This window comes from Eutrigla gurnardus, assembly GCF_963514095.1.
Source record: "Eutrigla gurnardus genome assembly, chromosome: 6".
Taxonomy (NCBI): domain Eukaryota; kingdom Metazoa; phylum Chordata; class Actinopteri; order Perciformes; family Triglidae; genus Eutrigla; species Eutrigla gurnardus.
In genome coordinates this window covers 26,478,972-26,497,114 of record NC_139920.1, presented here as the reverse complement: position 1 = coordinate 26,497,114, position 18,143 = coordinate 26,478,972, and the positions used below count along the sequence as shown (strand labels likewise).

General features: G+C 42.7%; 1 protein-coding gene across 4 annotated transcripts; it reads right to left on the bottom strand.

Moving 5' to 3' along the window:
- Positions 1 to 473: 473 nt before the first annotated feature.
- On the bottom strand, positions 474 to 8,242 carry ncln (nicalin). Of its 4 annotated transcripts, none has more exons than XM_084012513.1 (15): positions 7,963 to 8,242; positions 7,063 to 7,253; positions 6,621 to 6,765; positions 6,441 to 6,535; positions 5,447 to 5,527; positions 5,109 to 5,212; positions 4,348 to 4,436; positions 3,867 to 4,006; positions 3,179 to 3,357; positions 2,528 to 2,615; positions 2,411 to 2,448; positions 2,047 to 2,211; positions 1,764 to 1,817; positions 1,427 to 1,505; positions 474 to 1,265 (listed from the first exon to the last, which is right to left on the bottom strand). In XM_084012513.1, exons 1-15 carry the CDS (start codon positions 8,135 to 8,137, stop codon positions 1,203 to 1,205), a joined length of 1,686 nt encoding a protein of 561 aa, XP_083868639.1. In that variant the 5' UTR covers positions 8,138 to 8,242; the 3' UTR covers positions 474 to 1,202. The 4 variants fall into 4 exon arrangements, with proteins under 4 accessions (XP_083868639.1, XP_083868637.1, XP_083868640.1 ...); XM_084012511.1 differs by having other exon boundaries at positions 3,131 to 3,357; positions 7,963 to 8,241; XM_084012514.1 differs by having other exon boundaries at positions 2,047 to 2,207; positions 2,410 to 2,448; positions 7,963 to 8,241.
- Positions 8,243 to 18,143: the final 9,901 nt, after the last annotated feature.

Here is an 18,143-nt window from a genome sequence, read left to right as displayed (position 1 = left end):
AAATCCACTACCAAGCCTATGAAATCAGGATCATCTAGACACTACTTCACATTTTATTTAGACAGGTTGTCTTATCCGTAAACAATATTGGGAGTCATTTTCGCTGTGCATTTAAAAAGGATAAGTTCAGTTTTTACCCCCCAAGTCTGTCTCAACGCAACACTCACCTGCCCATATAATCAATTAGAAGTTGACTGACAGCTTTAAACACAAATACCAAACATGATTAATGTGATGAGTTGCCTTTTATTATGTTTAATATTGCTGTATTTTGTAGTTTGTTCTGTTAGCTTGAAGAAATAATGTTGACAACCTTCACCTGACTCTGAAAAGCTGCATTTTCTTTACCACTTTCTGACATTTATAGACTAAGCGATTGATTAATAACAAAAAAAGAATCAAAAGATCATTGGATAAAAAACAATCTATAATCCTGTCAATGCAAAAAAAAATGAGGCCAAGTGGGTATCATCTAATGTTAACAGTCTTTTTAGTATGAAGTGTCCTCTTTTTCCCCACATGGACATTAGAAGCTGTGAGTATTGAGCGAAAGAACAATCACAGCAATTAATTCCTCACTAAACTCCTTCATGGTAACGCAAGTATTGAATTCAAGCAGACTGGGGGGGGAAAAAAGTGAACCTGCCCTTTAACAGCCAAGTTGGTTTGAACACGTCTCTCGACAAATGAAATTCTGGGCTGAACTCTGTGTGGTCAGTTTCTCCCTGTAGCTGCCTGAGACAACACATGACGTCAGTTTGGCAGGGCGGTCACTCGTACCGTCTACCGACGAGGAGCGATCGGCGGAACAGCAACTCTCACTTAATCTCATCTGGATCTCAGAGGTGTGGACAAAACGCTTTACATCCCAAGAGTGAATTAATGAAAAAAAAACAATCCAGACGACATGAGGGGATTATTTCAAAATGGCGAGACATCTGTGTTCATGAAGGCAGGGAGAGTGAAACATGATTCCTGATTATTCTGGTCGGTGGGACCAAGTGGATTAGATTGGCAGCAGGACAGGATCTGACATCATTGTTTGTGGATCAGGATGAAAGAAAAATGGAAGAGATGCTGCTGGTTTGTAAACCATCATGAGGACTGCAGCTTAGACCGGCTTCTGTGTTCTTACTGGTCAAAGTTCCTTAATCTGCGGGGAAAAAGGGTGGGATCTGGGAAGAAATATGGTGTGATGGACCTTAATGGGTCTTTGTCTTGGGTTGGGTGATTCTACGGACAACACTGTACAGGACTCCGAAGTTCTGCAAAAAATATAAATAAAAAAAATGTAATGTTTCCAGACAAGAATACCCACAAAACATCTGCACATTCAAAGCATTTTCAAACATGGAATATCAGTTATAGCCGCTTTAAATATGTAAAACTAACAACGTATGTATTTAAAGAGGCTACTGTGACTTACCTGGATAGCAAGATACATCATCCCTAAGTAGGCTGCAATGCAGACAGCCAGCAGCAAGTCAAAAATAGCAGGCTTCACTCTGTGAGATGAGAGAGATTATTAAAAAGAGAAACAGAAAAAAAGCATTATTTGATAGCCGTTTTTAACGTTCGGATATGATCTTTTACTAGTATGGACTAGCATGAATCAAAACAACTGAGGAGTAATTGAAAGCAGATGAGATTCTACACGACTCTACAGACAGCGGTGAGATGAAGAGATTTTACGAAGCTACAGTAAACCAGCATGACTGCACTGAAGCATCTCTGAGGGGGAAGAGGAGCTCATTACAGCATACCTGTAGGCATTCATCGTCTGCTTCAGCTGGTCGTAGAAAACAAACTCTGGATCCCTGAGGACAAAACGGAGAGAAAGTACAATAAATATTAGATCTGTCGGTTCGGAAAACATGCAGGAAAGACTCATTACCATTAGAAATGTCTATGATTTATTATAAAATACAAGGATATTTAGGACGAGCTAATAAAATGAAAAAAAAGGCACTTCATTTAAATGGGTGGAAAACTAATTTTTATATATTAATATACATCTTTTCTGTCCGCCTGCACCCTTTCCTTTACCTTTTGTCAGCTTTGACATAGTGTCTCTTGACATCCTTGAGGTAATGTCCGAGGTGGTACTCCAGAGTGGACACCACGCTGCTGTCTTTGTCCACCAGCTGAGCGGCCCGCGGCTGCGCCGTGAGCCAGTCCACTGTGGCTGATAGCTGCTCGTCCTGCACCTGCCGCCGCGACAAGAGGCACAAACTGAGTATGAGCTACAGACAAAATAACCACCACTGTGATGGACAGGACATAGTTAAACTGTATAGAGGGTTTGCTTTTGAAACAAAGAATAAAACTCTAAAGAAGAGGAACAATTGTTGCCAAGGTTGATTCTTTTAAACATTGTTACCACTGCATCCTCGCTACTTCGTGACTCACCATCTGTTCAGTGAAGATCTGCAGGTCCCCAGGAGCACCCTTTGCAACAGAAACAACAAAAATTTCACATCACGTGGAAACAAGTGGAAACAGTTTCTCCGTCTGCGTGGCGACCTACCTTTTCTGTGAGGTTGTAGATGACCCTGGCTAGTGCCTCTGCTACCAGCTTGGTGTTTCTGCTGAGTTTCTTCACATCTACGTGAGGCCTGTAAGACACAATCGCACATGTGCAGAAAGTTAAGACACGGTGAAAAAGGGAAAAACATTTAAAGAAAAGGGGAGAGAAACCAGAAACCCTCTGCAGCAAGAGAAGAAATCAATTACAGAGCAACAAGTTCCACACAGGTGGGCTGAAACGCAGTAAGTTTGACAGAGCAAGATCAAATCGACTGATAGGTCATGGGTCAAGTGTGAAATAGTTACACGGACCCAATAAATGGTTTACCAACAGAGACGGGTAGATGTTTGGGAACAGGAGCAGGATTAAGGAATGGAGAGTCCTCATTCCACATCTGACAAAAGTGCATAAATACAGTCATGAATGACGTCATATATGCACTGGCGATGACCTCACAATGCTCTATCCATGTAAGGTGTCCCAAGGGACTTGACAGAAAAGGAATAGGTCTATGACGACACCTGCGACATGAATAGAAATGACAGCAAGAATGGAAGACGCTTTTCTTTTGGGTGATTCAGAAACTTGCAGTAATGAACCCACCCAGCAGGGGGCTCTCCCGCTCCTTGGCGAGAAGAGGGGGACACTGACCGCACGTCCATGATGCTGAAGCGCTGAGCCAGGCGGTGGGAGGGCAGATGGGACAGCGTGAAGGCCGGCAGCCGGCGGATCCCGAAGCGCTCGTGTTCCCAGGCCAGCATGTCGTCAGCCAGGTTGATTTTCTTGTGGACCATGGAGAACTTGACCTCCGGGTACTGACTAGCAGCCACCTGAGAGGAAATGAGAAGTTATAGCCTATAATCTACAATATGATCTGGGTTTAGAGAAAAGAAAAGTAGAGCAAAACTGCCTGTATCAGAAAAAAAAACCTTTAATGTATCAGAAGTATGTGCAGACTACAGAGCAGCAGCAAAACCACATGCATTTTTTTACACATTAACTAAGAATTAAATGTTAGTTTATACATCACTTGCTATTTATGTCAAGATTAAGCACACAAGATAACTTGGGGTAAAGCAGCACATATGCTCTGGTTCAAAACTCACATGACTTATGAAAGAAAGTGCTGCTTTGTTACAGAAATATCTACAGTATTAAACGGGGAAAGCTGAGTTTGAACAGCCATTTACATTACTATATAGGTTATGATATTATTACTATACCTATACATCCGTTACTAAACAAGAGTGTGTTTTTGTCAAAGGTTGCAGTCAGAGATTCAGTAAGTGACTAATGACAGACATTTACAAATAAATAAATGGAGGTGCATCATTCTTACCATCTCCAGCTCCTTGAGCAGAGTAAACTGAGGAGATCCCTCTTTAGGAGGTTTGGACACATGGAGGTGCAGAGTGTCTCCGTTCCCCAGAGTGTCCAGACACAACACAAAGGCTACGTTGTCCTGCAGCAGACTGGAGTCTATGAATATAATATAATAGATAATATTGAGAGACAGAAAGCGTGAAAAAGAGCACATGATATGTTTAAACAACCAAGTACTGTATGTAGAGAAAATAACTAGGGCTGGTTTGTTTGCCATTATGTCTGATCTGCTTCAACACGAAGCCTTCAAATGCAACCGTTGGGTTTATTTTCTAGTGGGAATCATTCTATGTTTTGAGGAATTAAATACCAATTCAATTCAGATTTGAAGAATTGCATCAAAATTTAATCATAGCCGAAAATGTTTCTATCAAACCAAACCAGCTGTATGAACACTTCTGTTCCCTTCTGTAAGCAGTGCATGAACTGAACAGTACCTGTATGGTCCAGATTGTCCTCCAGCCAACGTTTGGTGCCCTGATAGTTGAACTTCCCTCCACCGGATACAAAGAACAGCAGGTTGTACCTGAACACACAATACGAGTCACACGTGAGTCAAATCAGGGAGGAAAATATCCTGAAAGAACCCGATGGAGGCAGATGTACAAGGTAAAGAGATTACATTCAGAAATCTGTGGGAAATAAATATCAAAGCACACGGGGCCTTAGAATGATGGACAAATCAAGTGAGTAGTGCTGAGTCGGAGCTTCGTCTACCACGGAGCAATTTACAGTAAAGTCCATTACTCCTTTACTAAGCACTCTCTGTAAGAAGTCCTTCCACTCAGCTCCTGTTAAGTACATTCAGACATAAGACTGAGCTTGTTCCATATTGACCGCTTTAAGCTTGCTGTGATTCTTACAGCCAAGCAGAGTGCACGGATGATGTTCAGTGTAGTTCTTAAAAAGCATTTGGAGCAGGACACTAACCATAATAAATGTGATGGACGTAACAAATCGACTTTATTTTATGTTCAGATGAACCACTGAGGTCAGCAATCAATGGTCCTTCTACCGTTTCACCGTATAGACAATGCACAGAAGAGTGAGAGCTCAGCATAGACAGTACCCGAGGTGTCTGTCTTCACAGGAAAGGAAATTGTGCTTTTTAAACGCAGCTCAAAATGTATGCAAATTGATATTTCAGGCCAATGTGACAAATAATAATCCAAGTGTGAGCGCTGTCATCGGCACTCACCCAGCGTGGGTCCTCTTGTAGGTGTAAAGTTTGGAGAAGAGACGAGCCAGCTCTAGTAACATGGACACTCCGCTGCCGTTTGAGTCTGCTCCGTACGACAACCACTGGACACGGAGACACACACAAATTAGATTATTTTCCTGGCCTGCTCTTTTTACTCACAGTTCTGTCACATTAGTGTTTTTTTCTAACAACTAAAAACACTTTCTGACAAATTTACTAGGACACCAAATCGTACACGTCTACAAATCCTTACATTTGCTGACAAAACATTTGTTCCTTTTAAATTGTAAAAGAGTCAGGGGTTATTTGTAAGAGAAAAGAAGCCATGAACATACTGGAGCAACACCAAAGGAGTCGTAGTGAGCCACCACGACAATAGTGGGCAGGTCTTCTCCTCCAACTCCAGCCAGACGACCCTGGGAAATGAAAAAAAAAAAAGAGCCATTAGCGGAAATAAAACAGAAGCTGGTGATCTAAAGCATGGGATTCAGCAGAACCAATGTGCGTATTAAACTGTAGCGTGAGCCGAGGTGCAGTGGGTTACAGTCAGTCAACCTCAGGGTCTCCTAATCCCCTGCAGTGTGACTAAACCACTTTTTCCTTCTGGTTTTAACACAAAGACTGGATTATAATGTCCTGAACTCAAAATTCACCACCCGTGCCGACTCAAAACTATTTGATTTATAAGAGAGATACTAAACTTAAACAAGGGTCAAAGTAAAATCAAATCCCTTCATTAACTTTGATGAAAAAGGGACAGAAATATAGATTGTTTAGTCTGAATGAAAACAGTTGAAGAATGAGAATTCACATTGAGCAACTCCTTTGACCTTGAGAGCCAAACAGAGAGAAAGCTTAGCACAAAGCATGTTTAAATCCCGTCAGGTGTTCAGGAAAATTAAAAGGAAAACATTCTCTTCCAACTTGGCTTTTCCAAAAACCAACGTACACACCAAACATCTGTCATTTGCAAAAGCCGGCGCCTTGGAAAGCCTTTCTAATCTTACGAGTTACTGAATGGAATTACATGAAAACAATATCAATTTATAAAGATATGTGGGTTTAAACCAGTTCATTCTGGTATATTAGTCTTCAGATTATGGTCAAAGATGAAGAAAAAAATCATGTTAACCCTTTGAGATCACATCACCAGTCAAATCAAACTCTACATTCTAACCCCACCCACTTTATAGCGGTCCAATCACATATAATGGATATCATTTAACTCCATCGTGTAACTGTACACTACTCAAATATTTCCTTTCATAGGGGAATACGTCACAGTCGAAAAGCTGAGGTCATTAACTTCTGGGACTTTAAGTCTCTCACCTCTAGACTGGTGATGGCCCAGTCACTGATGGCTTTACTCTGCGCTCCACTGGTGACCATCTGGAAACCGTTGGCTGTGGCTGTATGCAGCAGCACTACAGAAAGCAACAGAAAACACAGCGTTAGAATTGACTTGCAGAGTGGCGCATCCCACATTGCCACCGTATTGCGATTCTCTACCTTCAGCTGCTGATAAGGAGCCCTGTGAGGAGGACGAGGTCAGAGTTTGGGTGTAGATGGACAGAAGCTCATCGTCCTCCACGGCAAAGTAGACGGGGACGATGGTTTCAGTGGCCAGCATCTCCGGCTCCAGCTCCATGAACTGCTACACAGGATGAACAGAGGGGAAACAACGGCGTTAACAAGACTCAAAGCTCGATTTCTAAGCCAGAGAGGCTGATGGTTTAAAACTGAAAGGGAAAATCTGATTAATTCCTTCAAGCCTGACATTTCGGAATTGCTCACATTTAAGGAGAAATGTAGGCTTATGTGATGAGAGAGAGCTTCAGTGGCAAACGAGAGAAACGGGAATTACAAATTAACCTTTCCTACAATAGCTCTAATTTAGTTACACAACCAAAGAAGAAACAGTTGAGGATGAAGGGGGTGTAAAGTGTGTCACCTGTACTATGTCCTGGGGCATAGCAGACATGTTCTTGGGCAGGATGATGACCACAGCTCCTGCTGACTGCCGCAGAGCTTTTTGGTACTCTTCGTAGGAGAAGTCTGCGAGTCGCATGATAACACAGCGACGACTTAGTACCTCTGCTTCCACAGTACGAGCCTCCGTGTTCAGGATGGCATTCCTGGTACCTGAGGGGGAGGAGACACAATCAGCATCAATTATGAAACACTAATGACTCCTGTGTTGGTTTATGTCAAAAGGAAAAGGGTAATAATGACTTATCCTACTATCAAAGCTGTAAAAAAAACTATAGTAGACTATAACAAAAAGGGCTGGGTTTAGTTGACCTCTTTGTCAAGTGGCTTTCATTCATCTTCATCTAAGACGTGCCACACAGATGACACCATATACTTAATTTTCTCCTTGCCAGGATGTTTCCTCACTATACTAGAAACCTCAGTCGTTTCCGGACTTACTCAAAGATGTACACTACTCAAAACAGCTCACAGATCATAGCACAGACTGTGAACCAGCTAATTCTACTAGTATTTTGTGTCTGTCCCTTTTGAGCAAGATCGCTTTTTTAAAATGTTGCCAATCTAATGAGGGATCGATACTGGATATGGTTTATTACGGGGATATGCACGTAAGAGTGACGTTCAATCATTATTTTAAGGAGTAAAGATGCTGATTTGCATCTAGGAGCTAAGCTAGCTTGACGTGCCCTACGAGTCAAGCTAAGCTACATTAGCTAGCTAGCTACTGCTAACCTACTGAAGCTAATTCGACGATTGGCCGAGAGACTGCAGTTGAAGAGCGATCTAGTCACTGGTCAACATAACCGAGGTGCACTTCCATTCACTGCTAAGTGATGAGATAAAGAACCAGCTGTCTCACCGTACGCTTGTCCCTGTAGGTCGTACTGCTGCATGCGGTACACCGTGAACTCATGTGCCGCCTCGGCCGGCAGCGGCGACACCAGGATCAGCACCGCGGGGATGAACACAATGAAGGTGAGAGGAAACGATGCTTTGAACATGTTGTCGAACACTTCGCTAGCCTCCTCAAACATCGTGCCGATTGTATTGATCGCACAGCTAGGGGTAAACTAATTTGTTTTAGCTGGCACCGTTCTCTGCAACTGACAGCCGGGGACCCAGGTTAGCTAGCAGGCTATCGCTAACTGCAACCGGAGCAACTGACAGATGATTTTGATCAGGCGGTCGGAAGGCACTCCACACTGTGAGACAGAACAAAAGCAACATTGTTGTCTGTTTTTGAAGACAGATACATATATGTTGATGCTTATCGGAATGTACGTGTTTATGTATGATATTTATCTAATAAGTAAATATTTTAAACTGAATCAACGGTCCTTCAGGGATCTGCTAGGGCAGCTTTAATTGAACGGTCGTGTATTATTTAATGACACTAGATGGCGCTGTGCACCATGAAAACTCTAACCATGAGAGAGAGCCGGGTTATGATATAGTAAAGTATATTCTGATATTCGCAGTGAAGGCTATAATTGTATTTCTGATCACGTAAATCAAATTGCACATGCAGCCATCAAAAAATTCTACTTTTTTTCACGTAACAAAAAAACACTTCATGAAAAACAGACGGGTCTGTGTCTAAGTTTTAAAAATACGGTGGTCTAATTTATACTGTTAATGTTGCATGTTTATTATTCAATGATTTTTTAAAAATAACTATATATGGCTTTTGTAACCAAAGTCATGCAAAAGCATGGAAGAAAATTGTTTTGCTGTCCTTTTCGGTGCCTTGTTGTCGTCAACCACAGGACCTTACATTTAGCCCTAAGTTTTTAAATGTAAGTCTACAGCAATAGGTCAGCAGGTGTCAGTAGACCCACTTCTCTGTCGGTCCCTGTCTCTTAAAAATAATGAGGACGTGATTCAGTTGCTTTTAATGTTAGCAAGGAAAGCCTTAAAGGTGAAGTGGGTCAGTGATGACCCTTCCATGTGGAAATCTCTGATTTCAGAGGTGGTGACCCTGGAAAAACGTAGACACTACATCAATAAAAGGAATCATATTTTTGGTGCATATAAGGAGGAGGCCGCTGGAACGTTTGGGAGTGGACTATAATTTGGACTTGAATAGATAGATAATGATGGACAATTACCACAAGCCTGAATTGAGGACAATGGACATGGGGTTGACCCTATTATGGAAGTTTTAGCTGTTACCAGTGTTGATGTCACTTTTTCGTTGAGCACTTTTTTTATTGTTTGTTTGCCGTGTTTTGTTTTTAAATTTGTCTTTAGATATGGACTATTTCTGTACCTGATTTCCATCAGATTTGTAAGTAATCCATGATATCAGATATATGACCTGACATGACCCCACTGTTCGCAACGGTACCAAGATAGCTGCCTGTCTGTTATTATTTTTTATTGTATTTGACTGTATAGTTTGGACTTGGTGATGGTTTGGAAAGGCACAAAATAAATTCTCCATTTTATTAATTAAAAAACAAAAAGAAATAGAAAGAGAAGAAAAGCATATTTGAGTATTTATATATATACAATCCTGTTGTTTCTCTTCCTGTTGTATATTTGATGACTCATCTTGCACTACATACTGTAGATAAACTCATCCAAGCAAATCACATCATTTCTCTGTGACGTTTTATAAAAAAGAAACCTGGTCATGGGATCACAAAAATCAATTTGTTTCAACCAGATCTTTTGAGTAAAGTTTAACATCATCAAAAAACACAGTAATAATAATAAAAAAAAGAAGAAAAGTCTGAGAACAGCTGGGTGGAACTGCAAATAATATTCTCGCTCCCTATCTTCTCCCTGTCTCTCCCTCCCGAGGCTGCTCTGCTAAGTGGCAGATTAATGCTGATATGATGTCCTGCCATCCCACTTAATGGACCTTGGCGTCATTATTTCCTCTTATATGAGTAATCTGTGCCCGGGCTGGTGAGAGAGGACAAGTAGCAAACAAAGCACAAAACCAATTTGGTGTGTGTGTGTGTGTGTGTGTAATGATTTCACATTGCTGTGAAATTATCCTTTGGAGATCCACTCACATGATGACCGGCTGCTGGTCGAAGGAAGACACACTGATAAAGAAAACGGTAGAAAAGAATAATTGTTTTCAAGAGGAAAAATAATGTTCTTGTATGGATTTTGGCGTGGAGTGCCACATGAATTCATAACATCCTTATTATCACAGGATCATCCAACACAGTGGCTCAACAAAAGATCCAGGACGTCACCATTCTCACTTGCCAAATCCAAACATGACTGTGTGCGCATAACAGGGAAGACACAAAGACACACACACACACACACACACACACACACACAGACACACACACACAATGCATGAGCTGTTCAGTGTCCTCATTTCTTTCCAGCGCTCCTGGGAATGTCCTGAATCAGACCAGCCTTTGCTCCCGACTACAGAAAAACACTTTCTCTGTGCGACACAAAAGGTGCAGTCAGTGTGTTTGTGTGTGTGTAAGTACCGTGGATTAAGAGAGATTAGCTACCTAGCAGTAAGTAAGCATTTTCCTGTGTAGCATGCCTATGTACCGGTAAGTAGCCCCCCCTCAGTGTATTGCCCCTTCCCATTCTCAGAGGATGCTGTCATTTTCTCACCACGCTGAAACACTGGCCACACTGAAGTGTTTAAACCGCTCGACGACAAGGTCAGAATCACAGAATACCAAAGATATACTGTAAGAGGGAGTGATTTCCAGAATTCAGTCTCCACACAGACAGCGCTGTCTGCAACACAATGGGGGTCTTTCTAACCGAGACCTTATAGAGCAGGTCTTCTGAGTCAGTCACTCCTTAAAACACCACCCGCCATGTAATACTCTTGTTAATGAGCGGAAGCTTGAAAACAACAAGGCCTGAGATTGAAGTGAGGGCGTCCGTGATATGAAGATTGGTCAGAGGAGACACTATCTGGATGTTTTTAAAGACTCTACTGCACTTTAGATTCTGGCTCTGCTATAGAGTGTCTTGCTATTTTAAGCAAGTCCCCTACCTTCCCCCTCAATAATGATAAAAAAATCTAACACAGCCTGGTAAACCACGTCTCTGAAGACCAAATAACATCACGTTCACCCTCAGTAAATAACCAATAATCATTTTTAAAATCCCTTTAAATTGGAATCATCAGTCACCAGAAATTGATTGATTGATTGAAGCACCTGATTTGTTGTTGATGTGCAGAATCAGTGTCATCTCTTCTCCAAAATGTCAAATAAATCCCTTGTTACAAGTAAAACGCCTTACTTAAAGTGAGAAAATTGTGTCAATTAAATGTACTGAAAGTATCCAAAGGAAAAGTACTCATTCTGTACATTGTTTTATTTTTAGATAGTCTATCATTGGGTTATTGTTATTGCAGTGTTTTCATTTTGTAGCCGGTCAAACTGGAGCAGATTTGTCCTCTTGTATATATAGTTGGGTATGTTTAGCATATTTCTAAGCTCATTTGATTGTTTTTTTTTATACAATATTTATCTATAAAGTAACTACTAACTACATGTGCCAAATGTAGTGTATAAGTGTGATATTGTATTGGACAACACACAGAGGAAGCCAGAACCTGAAATATTAGTGAACATTTGCTATTATTTTGCATGAATAACATAAAATAGATAGCTGGAATAGAATAGAAAAATAAAAATGACTTTTATTGTGAGTTCTTAAATCACACTGAAGGGGTTGAGCTGAGGTTTTGAGCTGTGATTCTGCTCTCAACGATGGCCCGGTAACGATGAATCTGAGATGACGGCCGCCTCTCAATACAATATATGGCCATCCTTAGATTCCCCTTCCCTTCCCTGCTGATATATAGTTGATTTGTGGCCACAACCCCGGTGGAGGTAATATTGCCTAGGCTTCTTTACGTACCGGGGAATTGATTTACCAATCATTTTCATTAAGGCCAGTGGAAATAAGACAAAGAAAAAGGGAGACCGTAGTGTATGACAGCTGAGCTGCAGCCGCTGAGGCCGTGAGCCTATTTGGTTGCGCGGGGCAACAGTCAGATAATGGATGACGAGGCCTCCTGGAGCCAGCCGTTCCATTAGGTTTTGTTAATGTGGTCAGAGGAGGTTGGCGTGGCTCATCCGCCTTCATATCCACTTTCAGAGACGCTCACTCACGCTGGCCGGTGGATTCGGCCGATCTCTCCCTCTCTCTTGCTCGTCGTATTGTCTTACTCTTAACTTCCTCTCGCTTCGAACTGAACCCCTCTCTAATTCACACTTTCTGCCTTTTTATTCTTTTCCTCCGTGGTTCTTGGGAGGGTTTGAGGGGATCCACTATGTGCTGCTGCTTTAGATTAGCTGGTGGTTTTCTGACGGTATCATCACAGCCGTTGCACAACACTAAACGGGTACACATTGTCTCTAATTGAATGCACTGAGGGATTTGCGGTGTTTTCACACTTTTGCAATACAAAATACTTAGGAAGCTAATTTTTGAATTTGCTATATTTGCCATATGAGCCTGAATCTGCAGGATGTGTGTGTAGCAAACTAGGAACTCCACGCTTGCGAAAGAGGAACATGTGTCATGACCGAGCACAGTCCGATCTTCTGTACTGTGTGAACTGTACATTTGGTGGGCGGAACAGACAGAAATTCATGAATGGAGTGTGTGTGTGTGTGTGTGTGTGTGTGTGTGTGTGTGTGTGTGTGTGTGTGTGTGTGTGGGGCAATCACTTTCAATGCTGGGAATGTAAGCAGCATGATGGGAGAGGATCTTGTCTAATACTTTCCTGTCTGTCTTCCTATTCTTTGCCTATTACAGTGTGTTTTACCAGTCTTGCATGCTGGCTTCCCCTACACCCACCGAGGCCTTAAAGTCCCAGGTTCACTGCAGGTCAATTGTTTTTTAGTAGTTTGATTAAATGCTACTTTCTTTGTACCATTAAACCATACCGTTTGAATCGAAGGGGGCTCTGCAAAGTCAGCTAATTTAGATCACACCTTGCAGAAGGGACCTAGGCCCATAGAGACCCTGTGTGTGTGTGTGTGTGTGTGTGTGTGTGTGTGTGTGTGTGTGTGTGTGTGTGTGTGTGTGTGTGTGTGTGTGTGTGTGTGTGTGTGTGTGTGTGTAAGGCACTATATAGTGGGCACTGGGGTCCCTCAAAATAGCATGCTTTGGGGCCGGTTGTAATTTACGCCACTGGCAGGAAGACAAAAAGAAAAAATCTCTAGAGGAGGCAGAACACATTCTTTTTAAATTTATATCCAGTAAATTAAGTGTTTGTTGTTTTTTTTATTGGCCATTTATAGGCATCAGAACAAGCTGTTTGCACAAAACTGACATATCGTCACCTTATAAAGTTGTTGTAGCAAACTTTTCACATCCAGCTGACACGGAGCAACGTTATGATTCATTTGGAGCTGTGTCTTCATCCACTTGACAAAATAAAAGTCCGATATTCATTCTCTTTGAGCTCCGTCATTGGTCTCTCCCAAATCCTGTGTGAAATATCTCTAAGATTCCCCAGTTTGTCGTTAACTGGTGCTTGTATGATGTTTGGTGCTTTTTCACTGTTGCCGATGGTAACGATGTCGATGAGAGCTGTGGAGACTGTAAAGTTGCAAGCTGTAAATCCAAAACAATCAGCTGAAAGATGCTAAAATGCTGGGTGGAGCTGAAGGGAAACTGATGACTCTCTGTGAGTTCATACCACGTTCATATTAATCATTTGAGTCATTAATATAGAAATATTGACTGGTGTATGTATTGATTCAGCAATGGAGCCAAATATGATGATAACATATAATGGTGCTGTTTTTAAATGATGTTTTTTCTCTTTTTCTGTTGACTTTTTTTTTACATTTATGACAATTTATCCTAAAAGTTTCCAGCCGTCTGTACACACTGACCTTCCCCTCATCGTTCCTTCACTGCCTTGTCTTTGCATCCCCACCACAGCGACCCTGATTTCTCGAGTAGGCCTTGGATTGCGTTCCTCGCCTTTACCTCCCTGTCATGTTTTTATCCGCCCGGCTGCTGCATCACAATGGATGCCTGTGCCTGCAGAGCTCGCTCTGACCTTCTCCCTCACCCAGCCGCTCCCTCTTTCGCTCCCTCTCCCCCAGCTGAGCGGGAAACTGCCTCTCTGCCAGCCTAATAAACACAAAAACAAATTGCAGCAGGTTAGAAGTATGCAGCGTGGGCCGGAGCTGTTAATGTAATGAACTTGGCTTCATGGAAATACGAGGCAATTAAACTCCCACGGTGCCTCCCTCCAGTCCAGACAGACAGAATGAAGGGAGGGGGGGGGGTTGTTAGAGACCCCGGAGGGAGAGCGAGAGAGCAGATAGCTGAAAGAGAGAGAGAGAGAGAGAAATGAGGGTTTGACGGAGAGAATAGAGCCATTTAGCTGGCCCACAGGAGTAGGAAGTGTGCTGACTGTGATTGAGCTTAAACAGCAATCAGTCATGAGGCCGCCTCGTCCAGAGGTCACATCGGGCCGACGGGAGCGCCGTCCGACCATCGCTCACCCGCCTGCTGTTTGTTTTGGTTGTTTGCCGGCCTGATTGCTGACTGATTGCCAGCCGGGTTTAAATTGTTCAGGTGGCGAGAGAGAAACGGGAACCCGCGTTGCGTGCATTCACACATTTAGAGCTCAATGCCCGACCACGTGTCGGCATTACAGTAGGCTGTTGCTTCGCAGAGCAGACAGATGTGAAGAGTCTTCTTACAGCTGTTGAAAGAGGAAAAGGAAATAATGCAAAAAGTTAATACTTTCTTATCATTAAAGGTGCTAAATCAGATGGACAGAGCATTAATACAGCATAACTACATGGTTTTGACGCTTCAGTTTTCCACTCTTTGTGTTAAGCTAAGCTAACGGTTGCTAACCCCAATACCATTGATCATTATGAAGCAATAAAGCAAAATGAACAGCGTGAAACTATTCTCAAATCAAGAGCCAGAAACAAGCGTTAGATGTTGATCTGCTTTAGTCAGGGAGGCCTGCTCCCCCGGGCTTTTGCCACATCCTTCCATCCTTCCATCTATCGCTTATCGGGGAGAACATGCAAACTCCCCACAGGGGAATCTAACCCGGGACCCTCTCGCTGTGAGGCGACCGTGCTACACACCGCACCACCGTGCAGCCCGCTTTTGCCACATCTGGTCTGTAATTGGCCGTGCTGCTGTAAGGAAGAGGGTTGAGCAGACTGTTGGAGGCTCACTGCCATGCAGCCCGCTGGTGGAGGTTTACGAGGGAGGTCTAATATCTGCCAGCAGCCCATCGTGGCTGTTAGAGAATGGTATCTGCCTCCTGAAGCCACACCGCCCAAGTCATTGGATATCATTCTCTCTCCCTCGTCCTCGAGGATTCATTGTTTGTTATGAATGTAAATATCGGCTTGCGTTTGCCAGATGCACGAGAGTGAAAGAGGAAGGAGGTGGGGGAGAGGGGGGGGGATGATTGAAATTCTAGTGAACCTTCAGGAAGTAATCTGGACCGGGGCACGCAGTAGACTGGGAATGGTTTCCGTCTGCTTCTGTTTGCTCTCGTGCTGAGAGTTGTGTGAAATGAGACTTCCTCGCCATCTCTCTTTCTGTGTGTGTGTCTCTCTGTAGACGTCTCCGTCGTGACCCGCAGCTCGATCGATCGGCTTTTCAGCGCAGGGGGCGTTAACCTGATCCCTCAATGCAAACACAAACCATCTGTGCCACTGACTCTCATAAACCCAGCTGACCACCTCGGCGAGGGACTGTGCTCGCGATGAAGCGGAGGGGCTGTTTTGGTTTGAGGGAGCTCAGAATCTGCTGGCTTTGAAGCTACCAGGAAGCCCCTCTTTCTCTCTCTCTCGCTCGGCACAGATAACACTCGGGCCTTAACCCAAACTCAGAGCCATCTGCTTGCTTACACAGGAAATGAAGAAAACGTGATGAAATGAGTGAGGAAAGCAAAGAGAGTGATGTTCAAATAGTAAAACCAGGGTTGATCCGGTCGTACCAATGAGGTTTGTGCCAGTTGTGGACTCAGTGACGACTCATTTGATATAATATACAATATATGAAAGTGTGAACTTCCTTTGAAGAAGTGAAACAGTGTTAACATTCACTGACGACGAGTCAAATCAAAACCGCTGTTGATTTTTAAAGTAACTTTCACTGACAGTACAATGAGAAGAACAAGAAGACCAAAGCATTAAATAAGAAGACACTGTACACAGGTTCAATCATCTAGTTTCTTAATATATCAAAACTATAATGACATTGAAAATAGAGCGTCGCTGTGTTTTGTCAGTAAATCCCAAATCCAAATCCATTCATGACATAAAACGATGGATGAATCCCAAAAAGAAAGCATTCAGGATGATAAAATAACCTTGCCTCATGGAATTGCAGTATTTTAAAGTACAATGCGAGGCGACGGTGACGCTCTGCCTCTTTTTCCCCCTACGGCTGAATCCCAGATGAGGATGTGTTGAGGACCTGACAGGAGTCGATTCATCATCCCTCACGGGTCATCCATCACCGACGGCAGGCAGAGGAGCAGCGGCGGGCGGGTGACAGCCCGGGTGCACTCGGCGAGCGCTCTGCTCCGAGCGCCCCACTGGGTGCTCGGCCCGGTGTGTTCCTCAGTGCAGTTATTAGTTCAGCCTGTGCAGGGTCCACGTGTTGAGGCGATAGATTGGTGTTACAGGATGTCAGAAGAAAAGACCCACTGCAGTATGAAGAGTTTACTTTTTACTGGAATGTATTCTGGTTCATAATCTGTTTTGATTATCTAACGTTACTAAAATGTAATTTGTTTAAAGTGTTGGATTTCTAAAAGAACTGACTGCCTGATATTTTATTTAATATTGCTTGGTTCTATATTTCATACGTAGGATTATATTTCTCAGTCATGCGGTTACCTCTGAATATGTGGCTCATTCAATTGGTCGCACCCTTACAACCCGATATTGTTTAGACAATCTTACTGTCAAGAATAAATCATGAAAAAATGTTTTCGGTGAAAATGGAAATAAAATCAATTTAGTGTTTTTGAGCGTTTTTTTCTACTCAAAATTGATTTGCGGCGCAAATTAACCAACATTTCTTATTCACTAAAAACAAAGTACAACTGATGCAGACGGGAACATTTTTGAGGAAATAATGGTTTTGGTCATAAACCGATGTCTTGAACAAATTGAAATTTTGATCTGATGATGGCGCTAGATGAAACATTCACCAACATTATTACAATTCATCCTCTGGGGGGGGCAAACCCTCCGACAGCTGTTTCAATCAAAGACAAAATTGTCAACCTCTTTGGAAGTGCAGTTCGGAGAGCCATTAATGTTGATGGGGAACATTAATCACTTTTATAAACTGGAATGGCGATCCATCAAAGCGTTGTGGAGTTTGGACCAAAGTGGCTGACGTCCCTGTCGTCGCTGCCACGGCTGGAAACGTCAGGTTATTGTGTGTAAATCCATGTTTGTGGAGGTTTATACACTGTATGTGAATGACCCTGCCACCTGTCTGGCCCTCTGCTGCATCCCTTCCTTTGATGCAGGGTGGTGGTGGTGGTGTGTCATCCAGATGTGGAGGTTTGAAGAGTTCAGTTAGTCCTTGGAGATTTCCAGGGGCGGGGGGGAGTCATTACAGCCGACACATGTGTCTTTTCTTGCCTGCTTCCCTTCCATTCTTGTTGAATCTCTCTCCTGTAACTCCACTTCCCTCTACTTCATCTTACATACACTTTAATTCCCAGCCTCAGCTGACTTTTAACATCCTCAGTATGGTTATCAGATAAAACTCTACTGTACAGGTTTAGGGCTGGTAAAGATGGTGTGTGTTTCAAACTCTTTGTCCGAAGTTAAATATGTTTTATGCCCTTTTCTGTGTTGTAGCACACAAAAGCACAGGTGTAATTAATAACATGAATAATGCCCAGGGCTCTGGCGTTTGGCTGGCTCACTGAGACGGTAAATGTAACCGAGGCCCTGTTAATGTTATTAGTTACACCTGTGCTTCTCCTGCTATGACAAATTAAAATGTCTGTTGTGGAAAAAAAAAAAAAAGGCAATTGAATGAATCAAATTGTCTCATAAAATA

Coding starts and splice junctions, on each gene's coding strand:
- ncln (XM_084012511.1), bottom strand. CDS start 8,137: ATGTTTGAGGAGGCTAGCGAAGTGTTCGACAACATGTTCAAAGCATCG. Junction 6,766..7,062: donor TGCCCCAGGACATAGTACAG/GTGACACACTTT, acceptor CATCCTGTGTAG/CAGTTCATGGAGCTGGAGCC. Junction 4,437..5,108: donor TACAAGAGGACCCACGCTGG/GTGAGTGCCGAT, acceptor TTGTGTGTTCAG/GTACAACCTGCTGTTCTTTG.